Source organism: Gymnodraco acuticeps, unplaced genomic scaffold (assembly GCF_902827175.1).
Source record: "Gymnodraco acuticeps unplaced genomic scaffold, fGymAcu1.1, whole genome shotgun sequence".
In the NCBI taxonomy this organism is placed as follows: Eukaryota; Metazoa; Chordata; class Actinopteri; order Perciformes; family Bathydraconidae; genus Gymnodraco; species Gymnodraco acuticeps.
This window is the reverse complement of record NW_022991812.1, coordinates 174,011-191,302: the sequence shown is the minus strand read 5'-3', so window position 1 is coordinate 191,302 and position 17,292 is coordinate 174,011. Positions and strand designations below refer to the sequence as shown.

The 17,292-nt window shown below is 40.9% G+C and overlaps 1 protein-coding gene across 1 annotated transcript in view; it reads left to right on the top strand.

The window, feature by feature from the left end:
• LOC117535266 (endothelin-converting enzyme-like 1) overlaps window positions 1–17,292 on the top strand; it is a gene marked incomplete in the record, with an annotated part of 79,603 nt that overhangs the window by 39,057 nt on the left and 23,254 nt on the right. The window contains 5 exon segments of the mRNA XM_034199665.1: window positions 1,140–1,238; window positions 2,746–2,820; window positions 4,851–4,954; window positions 8,343–8,401; window positions 13,301–13,352. Of these exon segments, the coding sequence (XP_034055556.1) occupies window positions 1,140–1,238; window positions 2,746–2,820; window positions 4,851–4,954; window positions 8,343–8,401; window positions 13,301–13,352 (389 nt within the window).

Genomic DNA, 17,292 nt, shown 5'->3' with positions numbered 1-17,292 from the left:
TCCTCTCCTGCTGATGTTCAAGTGTATATCAGTATGTAGTGTCTCTACTTTAAAGAGTCCTCTCCTGCTGATGTGCAGGTGTATATCAGTATGTAGTGTCTCTACTTTAAAGAGTCCTCTCCTCCTGATGTTCAGGTGTATATCAGTATGTAGTGTCTCTACTTTAAAGAGTCCTCTCCTGCTGATGTTCAGGTGAATATCAGTATGTAGTGTCTCTACTTTAAAGAGTCCTCTCCTGCTGATGTTCAGGTGTATATCAGTATGTAGTGTCTCTACTTTAAAGAGTCCTCTCCTGCTGATGTTCAGGTGTATATCAGTATGTAGTGTCTCTACTTTAAAGAGTCCTCTCCTGCTGATGTTCAGGTGTATATCAGTATGTAGTGTCTCTACTATAAAGAGTCCTCTCCAGCTGATGTTCAGGTGTAGATCAGTATGTAGTGTCTCTACTTTAAAGAGTCCTCTCCTGCTGATGTTCAGGTGTATATCAGTATGGAGTGTCTCTACATTAAAGAGTCCTCTCCTGCTGATGTTCAGGTGTATATCAGTATGTAGTGTCTCTACTTTAAAGAGTCCTCTCCTGCTGATGTTCAGGTGTATATCAGTATGTAGTGTCTCTACTTTAAAGAGTCCTCTCCTGCTGATGTTCAGGTGTATATCAGTATGTAGTGTCTCTACTTTAAAGAGTCCTCTCCCGCTGATGTTCAGGTGTATATCAGTATGTAGTGTCTCTACTTTAAAGAGTCCTCTCCTGCTGATGTTCAGGTGTATATCAGTATGTAGTGTCTCTACTTTAAAGAGTCCTCTCCTGCTGATGTTCAGGTGTATATCAGTATGTAGTGTCTCTACTTTAAAGAGTCCTCTCCTGCTGATGTTCAGGTGTATATTAGTATGTAGTGTCTCTACTTTAAAGAGTCCTCTCCTGCTGATGTTCAGGTGTATATCAGTATGTAGTGTCTCTACTTTAAAGAGTCCTCTCCTGCTGATGCTCATGTCAGTATGTAGTAGAGACACTACATACTGATATATTAGTCTAACATTGATCAATTATAGATCTGAAATAATTGAAACGTGGCTCCTTGAGCTGTCACCGGCTGATCTTCCTCTAACTTAAAACTTCTTCCATTTTGATTCCCCTGCAGGTCCAGGAGCTGGTGGAGGAGATAAAGCTCTCTCTGGACCTCCGTCTGCAGGAGCTGGACTGGATGGACGAAGCCACCAGAGATGCAGCAAGAGAAAAGGTCCAAACCCCCCTCTTACCTTCTTAATTTATATTTCTATTCTATTTTATTTGTATTCACTTTCACTATTTTATCTGTTTTTTTGTGTTGTACTGTTGGATGAGCCTGTGACCTCAGATGTTCATTGATACATCTACACTATATGTACACATGACTATAGAGCGGTGCAGTGACGAGTCCTAAAACCAGGAGGTGAGTCAGCAATTCACCACTTCCTGTTCCCTGGTCTCAGAGCCAATGGGATCTCTCCATAGGGTTTAGGAAAGTAGCTGAACTAAGGTCTGTGGTTGAGACACATTGAAGACACGTATCACGTTTTGTTCTAGGACATTAAATCATCAGCAGTGACCCCACTGGTGATTTCTGAAGAGTTGACGTGTCTGAAAAAACGATGGTTGTTACCAAGTGGCTGAATAGGACTACAGAAGTCGTGGAGGACGTTGTACGTCATTACGCCGAACACGTAAACACTCCTCTAAGTTAGTTTCTGTTCTGCTTGAAAGCAAGTCCCTGCCTCCTGCAGAGTGTTCAAACAAACACTTCAACTCGTTCCATTTAGAATCTGTGAGTTTGAATCTGGATCTGAAGTTGGCGTGACGTTGAAGTCGTGCTGCTGGACTCGGCTGTAGTTCCTTAAAGTTTATAGCATAACGTTAGCATTTTGCTTCTGGACATTAGATTTATGATTAGAACATTATAAAAGTAGACATGTGGAGATTATCCGGCTGAACAAAACGTGCATTTATCAAACAGGTTCGTTTTCCACAGACCTTATTTCCAGCTATTTTCCAAAACCCTGTGGAGAAATCCCATCGCTTTGTGTCGAGGGAACCAGCAGCTTACTTCAGGGTAAACACGTCATCCCTGCACCGCTCTATAAAAGCCTTGAATCTTGAATCTCCTGAATCCCCAAACACACGACTCCCTGCCCGATCCGATTAGTATTTGAAAAAGGATTTGATTATGATTTCTTTGCAGTTCCTGATGCTTTGGTTAGATGGAAGTGTGTGATAGAATACATCACGGGCTTGACTTTGAGAAGTGGGGATCTCCTAATCCCGATCCCTCTGTGGTTCTGATTTAGGGTCTGCACGGCAAGATATCCCCTCTAATACTTTTACAATCTGAAGTTATAATCCTTTTAGAGGACCATGCGGAATATAAAGAGCTTCCCTTGTAATCCTATTACATCGGGTTTTGCTTGATTAGTGTGTGTGTGTGTGTGTGTGTGTGTGTGTGTGTGTGTATTAGTTACTGAAGTGGATGTTGGGTATACTTTGTCCTGTCCTCCATCACACTCTCTTCTTCCTAAATGTTTGTATTCATCTATTCAATATCATACATTCTACATGCAACAAAGTCCAGGGGCAGACATACAAAGCAACAAGACATTACATACTTTTAAGGATATGAAAAGACCAAATCTGCATCCATACTCTCAGCCCTGAAGCACATAAGAATGTCTCGATCCTGGGGTTGAACCTTTTGTCGTCTCCTTCTCTTCCAGTTGAAGCACATGATGGTGATGACAGGATACCCAGACTTCCTGCTAAAGCCTGAGCTCATAGATCAGGAATACGGGGTGAGTCATGATCCTCTTATTTCCCTCTCTACTGTCTGGTATCACTCACTTTAAATCAGACGTTACCCTGAAACCTGGGTGATTAACTCATCTAAGGATCAAAGGGGCAGCCTGGTGTTTTAGAAAGGACGTTCCCATAAAACAAAACTGCATTGTTTTACATCCAAAATGAAGATTTCAGTGTCAATTATGTGTGTATTCTACTCCACATACACATCAGGGCATCTTCCTACAAAGTTGTTTGACAAGCTACTTCATCGAGTCCCAATAAATGAACATATGATGAAAGAAAATAAGCATACAGGTCAAATGAAGTCGCACATTCATAAAAAGGCTGCTTCTTGCTCGAGAAATGATAAAAAGATTCTCCAAATCCAATCAAAGGTAGAATATTTACCCTTAAGCATAAAGGTAAGTTCCTCAAGAGGGTTATGGTGTGTTTGCTCATAAGCAGCAGACGGTCATTTTTGTATCAGACTTGCTTAGTTTGCAGTTTACAGGGAAATACTGGGAATGCATAATTTAGGGCATAATGAGAATTTCACGTTCATTCTACTCACTTTGTCTTTCTGTGTCGGTCGATTGACCAAATATAACCATTTGATCATGCATGCGTCCTTTGTGTTTGACGTATCCTAATTATACTGTAGGAGGTTCCCGTGTTTTGGGTTCAAACAAACACACGTGTTCTCATGCGGTTATTCCTTTTGTGTACGAAAAGTTATTATTGGTGCTTTCTCCTATTGTCCAGAAATACATGTCAGTGTTTACTTGTTACTACATACATTAAGTATTTCAAAAAAACGTCTGTCTTTACAGGGAGGAACTTGGTCAGGTTTGGGTACAAATAAAAATATAGACGTTTCATAGAAGTTGTACTGAAACATATATCGATGGTTTCACAGGGTTGTATGACCAGCGGCATTCTGGGGGAAATTCTTATTGTTAAAGGACCCATCCATCCAACTACCTTGTTTCTCGATGCCCTTTCTTGTAAAAACATAAGGCAAAATATAATCAATAATTTACTCTTCATGTAATTTTATAATATATGTTTCTGATCTTCTGAAGCTTCCCAGCGCGATATAAAGTAGGCCTGATTAACCTACTTAAGCATCAAGTACATCCTATAATATACGATATCAATCTGGGCCATTGTGCACAACAGGCCCTTTGTTATGATCTCTGTTAGATTGTGGAAAAAGTAGAACCCAAATGCAGACTACAAAAATGGAAAAAGGTCTAGAAACAAAAAGCGAGCTTTATTTAAAGCTGATAACTAAAACATGGCATAACTCGAAACGGTAGCACAGGAAAACAACAACACAAAAACTGACCGTGAGAAACATGGAGGAAGACCGGAGAGACAAACATGAAGCGTGACGTGAAGTGAAGACAAACAAACAATGAACCGACAGGGGAACACAGGAAGAGACTAAATACAGGGAGGGGTAATCACGAGACGAGAAACAGCCGGGCAGGGAAGGAGAAACACAAGGGCAACAGGTGAACACAATCAGACAACTAGACACACCAGGGAAACTAACGACAGGAGGAAAACACAGAGAGAAGGACCAGACAATACACAAGGGCAACAGGTGAACACAATCAGACACACCAGGGAAACTAACGACATGGAGGAAAACACAGGGAGAAGGACCAGACAAGAAACAAGGAGAAAACATGAGACAGGGAGAACAGAACAGCACAATAACCCCAACCCTAGACACACACAACTCAAACATAAGGATCGTGACACCCTTTTGTGTTTGGTACTTTTGGGGTTTCTTTTTGTAACTGATCCTTCCTACACTTTGGCATTGTAAAATATTTGAGAACTTTCTCCGTCCATATGTGGACAAAGAATCGATATACCTGCCCTGTGTTTTGGATTATGGATTCATCCGTTGTCAATGCTACACCTACCCACCAATTGCCAATCTGTTAAAAAACATACACATCAAACCCATTAAAAACATCATTTCTGACTATACTACTATATAATGATATCTTTGTTATTTTCTTTGCAGTTCGAAGTGGACGAGAAGACCTATTTCAAGAACATCCTCAGAAGCATCAAGTTCAACATCAAGCTGTCAGTGCAGAAGATCCGTCAAGAAGTGGACAAGACGGCGTGAGTGTGAAACCTGCTTACATTATACATGATGACCATAGCGTGGGGACACTCTGTGCAAAGCAATTACAAGTAGGTTAATATTGTGTTTTAAATCATGCAGCTGAGGCTCAAACTGCGCGCTGTAGTGTGTCTCTAGTGTGTTTTGACATGCATAACATGTGTCCCTTTTAATCCCTTTTTAGTTTGACATATTTGTTGATGCGCCTTTAAATCAAACCAACAGATACTAAATCGACGCACACAGCTGGAGAAAATCCATTTGATTTACTTATCTGCAGCAGCCAGGCAGCAGGATAGTGCTGTGGGACATGCGGTTGATTTTTCTAAAACACAGCCCTGTACTCCTGGATGGAGTGCCTCTCTGCTGTGACACATTAGAGTCGCATTAGTATTCAAAGGTGCCCAACACTACTGTATCATTAGCCCACACTAAACGCCCCGAAGACTTAAATCACATTTCCCCCCCTTTATCAACAAAAAGTCAACCTTTCATCACTCACACTATCTTGTGTAGTGAATTTAAAATACAGAAACACTTCTCCTCCTCCCGGTGTTTGGCTCGTAGAAATGGATTCAGAGTAGAATGGAACTGTTTTCTGTGGTCATTTGACAACAAGAAAGGGTGTTTTCGTGGTAGAAACACACATCTGTTGGGCTGCAAAGTGTATACACAGCTCTAGATGGCTAGCTGCGTAGCTTCTCCTTCAAGACCAAGTGCTTCTGCTAGCCACCACTCTTTGTTTTGTTAATTTCAGCAACTACTATAGCCCTATTGTATGGTGAATCAGCTAGATATCCATCCAGCTTCTGCTATAGATAGCTATAACTCCATCATACTTTAAAACTAATGTCTGACTAAGTAACTAGCCCGATGTCAGCTAAATAATTATACAATGCTTAAAGGTTCGTTGTCTGTACGCATTGAAGCATGGTGGTATTAGCTAATTATCTAGCATAGCAGGGCTGCCAACACTCACGCATTGAGCGTGAGAGTCACGCAATTAACCCATATCTCACGCACTCACGCCACACTTGCCTTTCCTCACGCTAAGTTTTCGTCCAAAATAAATGTATATAAATATAAAAATAAAGTGAAGGAACAGCAAACCGAGCGGTCTACGAAATGAGACGGTCTTCTGGCTTCGTTCAGTAAAGTTGGAACGATATTGGGAGATTTCACGGATCAATAACTCATGAACAAAACGTTATTCAGACACAAATGACGTCTCCTAAGTACCGTGGTAAGGTTGACAACGAACTACAATCACATTTTGATCAAAAAAAGCCGCGCCGTCCTCCGAGCTGGACACATTAGCCTACATTGGTCTCTATCCGCAGCCGGAGAAAAAACGAGTGCTCAGGGACCGTCTGCAAAGTGCAACTCCGAAAAAAGAGAATACAATAATATTCAATCACTATTATACAGCTTATTACTACCAAACTCACTACACACATCAATAGTCTCCTGTGTGTCCTACTACAGCAAGGAGTTTGGAAGAATATGCTTTTGAATAATTTGGGGGAATATTTATAATGTAAAATCTTCAATAACTATGGCATCATCTTCAATAACTTTACTATTATACAGCATATTTCTACCAAACTCACTATTTGCATTGTTGTTGTTAGCATCTGGTTAGCTAGCTGCGCTAACAGATATTAGAAGCTGTTTCTAAAACAGGGAGAGGGAGAGCTCTGTCCTGTCAGACTGAGAGAGATACAGCTCAGTGAGGCAAGGGACTCAAGTTCGTAAGGTAAGTTTGTACATGTTCAATACATTTGTAACACTGTACACATGAACGTTTCTTTTTTCAGTTCACCAAAAAAAAAACTCACTCCAAGCTGAACTTAATTGTTGGCAGCCCTGTAGCATAGTATTAAAGCACTGTAAATATATGCTAACTAGCCAGCTGTCAGCTTTATAGCTAGCTAAATTCACCTATACTTTAAAACTCATTGTCTGAGTACATTACAGTATGGTGGAATTCAATAGCTGTCGAGCGTAGCTGGTAGCATTAAAGCTGTGTGTGTTTTTTATTATACTAACTACTGGAGACAAATTCCTTGTATGGTTCACACTTACTTGGACAGCTGATTCTGACTTCATCTTTAGCTCTCGTAGCTTCATAACATTATACTCCGGATGCATATTACAACGGTACAAAGACTGCGCCTGCTTATAACATCCTGCTGTGTTTATTAGAATAGGTACAGTATGCCCATTCTACACTATTCCTATTTCTATGCTTTGTCCCCCTCCACCTCTCTACAGTCAGTGCAGAGCCATCAATCTTTCACTCCAAGAACAAGGGCATCTCACACTTTAAGAGTTTGTCATTTGGGGGATTTTGTGCCAATCGATCTGGCTTCAAGTGGATTACCATGAAGGAACTGTCCGTGGTTTTAGGGAGGAGCTTCAGCCGTGGGACCACACACACACACACACACACACACACACACACACACACACACACACACACACACTGAATATCTCACACCAGGGGGTTTATAGGAAGAGATAGGTGGAAGTGTTTGGGATTCTGCTCAGGATCAGGGTGTGTTTCGAGTAGGTGGTTTGGTGATTTGAGTATATGCTGCTCCAAAAACAAGTTAAACAATAATGAAAACAAGCTGTTTTCACTTGAAATAATCCAAAAATCGGCAAGTGAAAATGTGCTTGGTAAGATGTTCTTGATTGAGATGGGTGATTTAGATAAATCAGATCTTGTATTTAGCTGGAAAACTAATGTTGAACTATATTTTCCCAGAATCAGGAAATGTTGTGTTACAGTATAAGCCAAAAGTGTTCTGTGTTCTGATGTTAGTTGGTGATTTTCTAATATGTAAACAAATATGTGTTTCATCTGAGATACAACTCGAAATAAGACTTAACAAGATGATGCATTGTCTAAAAACAAGACCCGATATCTCACTGCAGTGTGACTTCTGAAGTTATTATGTCTTATATCAGGAGTAAAGAAATATTCTGACTAGATATCAGACAAATATACTTGGCAAGATTTCGTGTGTGTGTGTGTGTGTGTGTGTGTGTGTGTGTGTGTGTGTGTGTGTGTGTGTGTGTGTGTGTGTGTGTGTTGTGTGTGTGTGTGTGTGTGTGTGTGTGTGGTGTGTGTGTGTGTGTGTGTGTGTGTGTGTGTGTTGTGTGTGTGTGTGTGTGTGTGGTGTGTGTGTGTGTGTGTGTGTGTGTGTGTGTGTGTGTGTGTGTGTGTGTGTGTGTGTGTGTGTGTGTGTGTGTGTGTGTGTGTGTGTGTGTGTGTGTGTGTGTGTGTGTGTGTGTGTGTGTGTGTGTGTGTGTGTGTGTGTTCCCGTGTGTGTGTGTGTGTGTTCCCATCTAACCCTGTTTGTTTGTGACTATTGTCCTCAGGTGGCTTCTCCCCCCGCAGGCCCTTAATGCCTACTACCTCCCTAACAAGAATCAAATGGGTGAGTGCGTGACTCTTCCTCGCGCATACTGATATCTGGGTTTTCTCTATCATCTGTTTCAACGCACACACATAATAATAATTATATAGCACCTGCAGCTCAAAGTGCTTTACAACATGACACGTTATAATTACACAACAAGAAACTCCCCTTGTTAAGAATGTGACGTGCAGCAAAATATAACATGGGAGCAGGGAAGAGACAACAAGGAGGGAAAGGTATGAGAAGACAAAGAAAAGAAATAAGGGTGTCGCGCGGACGGAGAAGACACAAGAAAACGGAAGCGATGGCAACAAGAGCAAAGGGTAAAACCCCAGAAAGCAAAGGGGACAGACAGGTACAACAGAAAGACAAAGAAAAAGAGAAGACGAGCGAGCGAGCGTAGCGAGCGAGCGAGCGAGCGAGCCAGCGAGCGAGCCAGCGCGCGAGCGAGCGAGAGCGAGCGAGCCAGCGAGCGAGCGAGCCAGCGAGCGAGCGAGCGAGCGAGCGAGCGAGCCAGCGAGCGAGCCAGCGAGCGAGCGAGCGAGCGAGCCAGCGAGCGAGAGAGCGAGCCAGCGCGCGATCGAGCGAGAGCGAGAGAGCCAGCGAGCGAGCGCGCGAGCGAGCCAGCGAGCGAGCGAGCGAGCCAGCGAGCGAGCCAGCGAGCGAGCGAGCGCGCGAGCGAGCGAGCGAGCGAGCGAGCGAGCGAGCGAGCGAGCGAGCGAGCGAGCGAGCGAGCGAGCGAGCCAGCCAGCGAACGAGCCAGCGAGAGAGCGAGCCAGCGAGCGAGCCAGCGAGCGAGCCAGCGAGCGAGCCAGCGAGCGAGCCAGCGAGCGAGCCAGACAGCGAGGAGCGAGCGAGTCGAGCGAGGAGCCAGCCACGAGCGCAGCCAGCGAGCGAGCAGCGAGCGAGCGAGCGAGCGAGCTAGCGAGCCAGGCCAGCGAACTAGCCAGCGAGCGATCCAGCGATCGAGCGAGCCAGGCGAGCGAGCCAAGCGAGCGAGCCAGCGAAGCGAGACCAGCGAGCGAGCCAGCGAGCGAGCGACCATCGAGCCAGCGAGCCAGCGAGCGAGCCAGCGAGAGAGCGAGCCACAGCGCGAGCGCGAGCGAGGCGGAGCGAGCGCGCGAGCGGAAGCCAGCGATGAGAGCGAGCGAGCGAGCCAGCGAGCGAGCGAGCCAGCGAGAGAGCGAGCCAGCGAGCGATCGAGCGATCGAGCGAGCTAGCGAGCCAGCGAGAAGCGAGCCATGGGGGAGCCATCTAGCCAGGGGAGCGAGCTACTAGCGAGAGCCTAGATCGAGCTAGCTGAGCCAGCTAGCTACTAGCGTATCTATTATTGCCAGCTAGCGATCTATCCATCTATTATCTATCCATCTATCTATCTATCCATCTATCTCTCTCTATCCATCTATCTATCTATCCATCTATCTCTCTCTCTATCTATCTATATATCTATCCATCTATCTATCCATCTATCTATCCATCTATCTCTCTCTCTCTATCTATCTATCTATATATCCATCTATCCATCCATAGATAGTGCCGATTATTCTAATAAAGGTTAAACGATTAAGAAATAAAAAAGACCAACGTAAAAATAAACATTTCTATTGAAGCATGTTGGATTGATAAAATAAGATAAAATGCTTGAAGACAATATAAAGGTAGATAAATAATAAAGACTAAAAGAAGGTCCCAATCCTTCCCCCTGTTGGCCATTCGTTACACGTAATTACACCATGTTTTCCCGTCTGTCTTTCAACAAGTCATGTCAGCCACGCTTAGTCGAAAAGGAGAAAAAAGCGTCCACCTCCTCATATCATATTCCTTCTCATCACTCACTTTCTACTTCAATCTCCACCTCACATACTTAATACCCCCCTGGAGGAAAAACAAGCAGTAACACTGTCCCGCCTTTTAACAAATCTGGCCTGCTGTCTGCCGGCTGGATTAAACCTCTCGCAGAGAAATCAATGCTGGCGGATGCTAGAGGACGAGGGGAGTCAGAGAAACACAGTCATCACAGAGCCTTCGGACGTTTTTATTACCACCCACACACTTTGTTATCTCACTTCAGTCCTGAGCTGCGTATTTATTTTCTCAAACTCAAATTAACCTGTACTGTACTTCTACTCCACTACAGTTCAGAGGTACATGGTGTACTTCTACTCCTCTACATGTATTTAATACCTTTAGACTTTACACAGATGTGGATGAATGATGTGAAATCTAATCAAGTGTTAAATCAGACTTTAGTTCCACTTGGAGTAAATCCACCAGCTACCCTGCAGTACACAAAGTCATTCAAACTAGCTGCACCTTCACCAGCTTTGAGAACACTTTCATGATCAATCATTATAAAACATATCATATATATTATTCTGAAATGGACCAATCTGCACAACGACTACTTTTACTGTAACTACTTTCACTATATTTAGATGAGAATACTTTTCTACTTTCACTTGAGGAACATTTTGAATGCAGGACTTTTACTGTAACAGAGTATTCCTACACTCTGGTACTTCTACTTTTACTCAAGTACAAGATCTGAGTACTTCTACTTTTACTCAAGTACAAGATCTGAGTACTTCTACTTTAACTCAAGTGCAAGATCTGAGTACTTCTACTTTTACTCAAGTACAAGATCTGAGTACTTCTACTTTTACTCAAGTACAAGATCTGAGTACTTCTACTTTTACTCAAGTACTAGATCTGAGTACTTCTACTTTTACTCAAGTACAAGATCTGAGTACTTTTACTCAAGATCTGAGTACTTCCACTTTTACTCAAGTACAAGACCTGAGTACTTCTACTTTTACTCAAGTACAAGATCTGAGTACTTCTACTTTGACTCAGGTACAAGATCTGTGTACTTCTACTTTTACTGAAGTACAAGATCTGAGTACTTCTACTTTTACTCAAGTACTAGATCTGAGTACTTCTACTTTTACTCAAGTACAAGATCTGAGTACTTTTACTCAAGATCTGAGTACTTCCACTTTTACTCAAGTACAAGACCTGAGTACTTCTACTTTTACTCAAGTACAATATCTGAGTACTTTTACTCAAGATCTGAGTACTTCTACTTTTACTCAAGAACAAGATCGGAGTACTTCTACTTTTACTCAAGTACAAGATCTGAGTACTTCTACTAAAGTACAAGATCTGAGTACAAGATCTGAGTACTTCTACTAAAGTACAAGATCTGAGTACTTATACTTTTACTACAAGATCTGAGTACTTCTACTTTTACTCAAGAACAAGATCTGAGTACTTCTACTTTTACTCAAGTACAAGATCTGAGTACTTTTACTCAAGATCTGAGTACTTCTACTTTTACTCAAGTACAAGACCTGAGTACTTCTACTTTTACTCAAGTACAATATCTGAGTACTTTTACTCAAGATCTGAGTACTTCCACTTTTACTCAAGAACAAGATCGGAGTACTTATACTTTTACTCAAGTACAAGACCTGAGTACTTCTACTTTTACTCAAGTACAATATCTGAGTACTTTTACTCAAGATCTGAGTACTTCTACTTTTACTCAAGAACAAGATCGGAGTACTTCTACTTTTACTCAAGTACAAGATCTGAGTACTTCTACTAAAGTACAAGATCTGAGTACAAGATCTGAGTACTTCTACTAAAGTACAAGATCTGAGTACTTATACTTTTACTACAAGATCTGAGTACTTCTACTTTTACTCAAGAACAAGATCTGAGTACTTCTACTTTTACTCAAGTACAAGATCTGAGTACTTTTACTCAAGATCTGAGTACTTCTACTTTTACTCAAGTACAAGACCTGAGTACTTCTACTTTTACTCAAGTACAATATCTGAGTACTTTTACTCAAGATCTGAGTACTTCTACTTTTACTCAAGAACAAGATCGGAGTACTTCTACTTTTACTCAAGTACAAGATCTGAGTACTTCTACTTCTACTAAAGTACAAGATCTGAGTACAAGATCTGAGTACTTCTACTTTTACTACAAGATCTGAGTACTTCTACTTTTACTCAAGAACAAGATCTGAGTACTTCTACTTTACTCAAGTACAAGATCTGAGTACTTCTACTTTTACTAAAGAACAAGATCTGAGTACTTCTACTTTTACTCAAGTACAAGATCTGAGTACTTCTACTAAAGTACAAGATCTGAGTACTTCTACTTTTACTCAAGTACAAGATCTGAGTACAATATCTGAGTACTTCTACTAAAGTACAATATCTGAGTACTTCTACTTCTACTAAAGTACAAGATCTGAGTACTTCTACTTTCACTCAAGAACAAGATCTGAGTACTTCTACTTTTACTCAAGTACAAGATCTGAGTACTTCTACTAAAGTACAAGAACTGAGTACTTCTACTTTTACTCAAGTACAAGATCTGAGTACTTCTACTTTAAAATTATGTAAACCAAAACTAACACAACAACATAATCTTCATGATAATTCATCCTAACTCTCCTTTTAGTCATTCAACATCTATATTGTCCGTTTTGTTTAACTTGTCTTTACTTATTTAGATAAGATAAGGTGTTACTTGATTTATCACAATTTGGGAACATGTTTGTGTTGCAGCAGCATAACATGTTGGTAATATTTGGTCTTTGTTGTCCTTTTTTGTAGTCAGTTTGTGTCGTTGTATTAATTTAAATAATTACAAGTGTTTTTGTATTTCTGTTTTCTCACTTTGTGTTTCCATTGAGACTGATTTGTATATTTGTCACACTGTGTGCAGAAAGATATGTATTTCTGGGTGTTTTACACTTCCTTTCAAACTTTCCTTTCCCGAGAGGAACTTTGATATTTATACAAAACAACTTTTCCCACTTCAAAACCAGTGTGTGATATTCAAAGTCCTGTCTAGGCATTTCCTCTTCCCTCATGGTGTTTTTCTGAATCTCTTTTCCAGTGTTCCCTGCCGGCATCCTTCAGCCCACTCTCTACAACCCAGAGTTCCCACAGTGAGTATCCATATTCAGAGGTGGGAAGTAGTGGAGTACAAATACTTTGTTACTGTACCTAAGTACATTGTTCTGGTATCTTTACTCCACTACTTGTTTTTCTGATGACTTTTTACTTTGACTTCTTACATGTTGAACACAAATACCTGTACTTTCTACTTCTTACATGTTGAACACAAATACCTGTACTTTCTACTTCTTACATGTTGAACTCAAATACCTGTACTTTCTACTTCTTACATGTTGAACTCAAATACCTGTACTTTCTACTTCTTACATGTTGAACACAAATACCTGTACTTTCTACTTCTTACATGTTGAACTCAAATACCTGTACTTTCTACTTCTTACATGTTGAACTCAAATACCTGTACTTTCTACTTCTCACATGTTGAACTCAAATACCTGTACTTTCTACTTCTTACATGTTGAACACAAATACCTGTACTTTCTACTTCTTACATGTTGAACTCAAATACCTGTACTTTCTACTTCTTACATGTTGAACTCAAATACCTGTACTTTCTACTTCTTACATGTTGAACTCAAATACTTGTACTTTCTACTTCTTACATGTTGAACCCAAATACCTGTACTTTCTACTTCTTACATGTTGAACTCAAATACCTGTACTTTCTACTTCTTACATGTTGAACTCAAATACCTGTACTTTCTACTTCTTACATGTTGAACTCAAATACCTGTACTTTCTACTTCTTTCATGTTGAACTCAAATACCTGTACTTTCTACTTCTTACATGTTGAACACAAATACCTGTACTTTCTACTTCTCTCATTTTCCAAACAGCTGGTTCCTTTAGTCTGAATGTGTGTTTGATGCGTGATCATTATTCTTTAGAGTCATTGCGTGTCTATTGATTTGAACACGATCCGTGTATCCATCATTTCCTGGTCTTCTCTAAAGAAGAGGGACCAATGGAAACGTTGTCATGTTGCCGTTGTTCAGCATGGAAACATTCATTAGCTAACAATGACATTATTGTTCTATTAATATAAAGGGAGGTCAGGTACTCTTTAAAACAGCTGCTAGTTATGGGTACTTTTTACTGAAGTACATTTCAAAGCCTCTTTACTTTCACTTGAGTAAAGAAGTTTAGTCAGTACTTCTACTTTTACCAGTCTTTTTAAACACGAGTATCTGTACTTCTACTTGAGTAAAGGATGTGTGTACTTCTGCCATCTCTGTACACTGCGAGGAAAGAACCTCACCACCACCACATCAACACATCTCATTAAAGCCCACGTTATTCCCGACAAATCGTCTGCTTCTTCAGGTCCCAACAAAACCTGATTAAAGCCATTTAACAACCCACCCAGAGCTCAATTACTGAGCAAGGTGCTGCTAATGGAGCAGGTGTCATTGAGAGGTCGCCTCCCTAAATCTGAGTCCATGGAGTAATTTGATGGAGCGTGAAAGGAGATCGCCTCCCGCTCGGACTCTTATTGTCTATTTATCTCCGTAAACTCTCTGAGATGAGATGGAGTCATGAATCAGAGTCACCGCATTATTGGACAAAGATATTCATAACTTTGAATTAGTCGTACCAGAACACAAATGATCTCTTGTTCATTGAGGAAGAAGCTTTCATATTGTGGGGTATTTCACCGCTTACTAACAGTACAAAATGTTCTGTTTGTGATTAAAAAATTATTAAAAGAGCGGGACATGTCTCCTCAGTTGGTTTCACATCTCCAATAAGGTGGTGTTTTGTTTTTGCCCCATCAGAAACTCCCTTACTTCTGAATTATAAATGTTTCCATCAATATGCCATTAAAGAACATTTACCATAGCAGAACAACTATATTAAAATCGACAGAAAGTAGGGCTGCTCAATTATGGCAAAAATCATAATCTCGATTATTTGGGTCAATAATTGTATATCACGATTATTAAAAACGATTATCCATTTACTTTGAAAACATCAATTTAATAGAGAATTCTTGTTTGAACAGTATGTTTTTAACAGTTGATTACCCTGAACTTTAAGAATAACTCAACTGAAAAACCAATTTAAAAATATATCATTTGAAAAAAATAATCGTTTTATTTCGATTACGTTGTTTTCGTAATCGTTGCAAGCCATAATCGTAATTGCGATTAAAATACGATTAATTGAGCAGCCCTAACAGAAAGCAGCCGAGCATAAGGTCTTCAAGATGTTTTAAAACAGAGCACGGCTCTGCGATGAATTTGGAGGTAAACAACTGTTTCCCGAAGCTATTCACTGAGGAGCTAACCAGTTCCTACAACACAGTCCAACAAGCGGCACCTGCTGCATTCACACAGGACTCACCAGTCGCTGAAATATCAATTCATGTTTCACAATATTTGAGGGAAAGAAGGTTCAGCATTTCTCTCTTTTAAATTGAAAAACAGAGTAAAAAGGTTTCAGATTTTGATTCCTAAACATCCTGCAGAATAAGATCTGTAGTCCGAAACAACTCTGCACCAAAATAATGTATACTGCATGGTATTTCAATCTGATTATGCCGAATTAAATATCTAGATAGCGTTATGGATATTGAAGTAGTTCATATTGTGTGTGTGTGTGTGTGTGTGTGTGTGTGTGTGTGTGTGTGTGTGTGTGTGTGTGTGTGTGTGTGTGATGTGTGTGTGTGTGTGTGTGTGTGTGTGTTGTGTGTGTGTGTGTGTGTGTGTGTGGTGTGTGTGTGTGTGTGTGTGTGTGTGTGTGTGTTGTGTGTGTGTGTGTGGTGTGTGTGTGTGTGTGTGTGGTGTGTGTGTGTGGTGTGTGTGTGTGTGGGTGTGTGTGTGTGTGTGTGTGTGTGTGTGTGTGTGTGTGTGTGGTGTGTGTGTGTGTGTGTGTGTGTGTGTGTGTGTGTGTGTGTGTGTGTGTGTGTTGTGTGTGTGTGTGTGTGTGTGTGTGTGTGTGTGTGTGTGTGTGTGTGTGTGTGTGTGTTATGCCTTGTTGTGGTCATGTTGAGTCTGTAGGTTGTCATTTTTGTCCCTTGTTGGTTGTTTTTCTGTGTCTGTAATCATTTTGAGTCTCTGTGTTCATTTTTGTGGTAATTTAGCATCTTATTTTGGTCATTTTTTCTGATTGAGCCCTCAGCCCTAATGTATACCTTTGCCCCTCCCCCTCCTTACAAACACAAACATTTGTTAATTAGCACATTGTGTACCCAACATTAGCTAACACTTCTGTGTCTTCATTAGAGGTGATCACCACTACTTCCACTACCTGCTGATATTAATTAATTAATGAGGTAGCAAAGTGTGAGTGTGTGTGTGAGTGTGTGTGTGCGTACCTGTCCCCTTGAAGTTATTACTGCAGTAGCCCTAACCTCCCATAAACTCTCACTGCCACACACACACACACACACACACACACACACACACACACCTCCACCACGATGTAGAGTATAATGAAGCTTCAATCAGCCGTTAGTTTTAGCGGGGGAGTAGCAGCGTATCGACTAGCTGTCAGAAAGTCATTTTCAGATGGGGCCATGTGAGTCTGGCCTCTCATCGCTCTCCATATCTGCATGAAGCACAAACACAGCACTCTTCCTCCACCTGGGGTCAAGGAGAGGTGGAGCGGCTGTTTTACACAAGGTCGGGTTGCATTATGCTCAGAGGAGGGAGGTATCTAAGTACATATGCTCAAGTACTGCACTTAAGTAGAATTTGTAGGTACTTTACTGCCATGCTATGCTACTGTGAACATCTACTCCTCTACAGTTCAGAGGTACATGGTGTACTTTTCCTCCACTACTGTACATGTATGTACTACCTTTAGTTACTGTGCAGATGTGGATGAATGATGTGAAATATAATCAAGTGTTAAATCAAATCAAATCAAGTTTTATTTATATAGCACATTTATAAACGATTTTTGGTAGAGCCAAAGTGCTGTACATATGATAAAAATAGCCTACAGAAGAGACACTTTACAGCAAA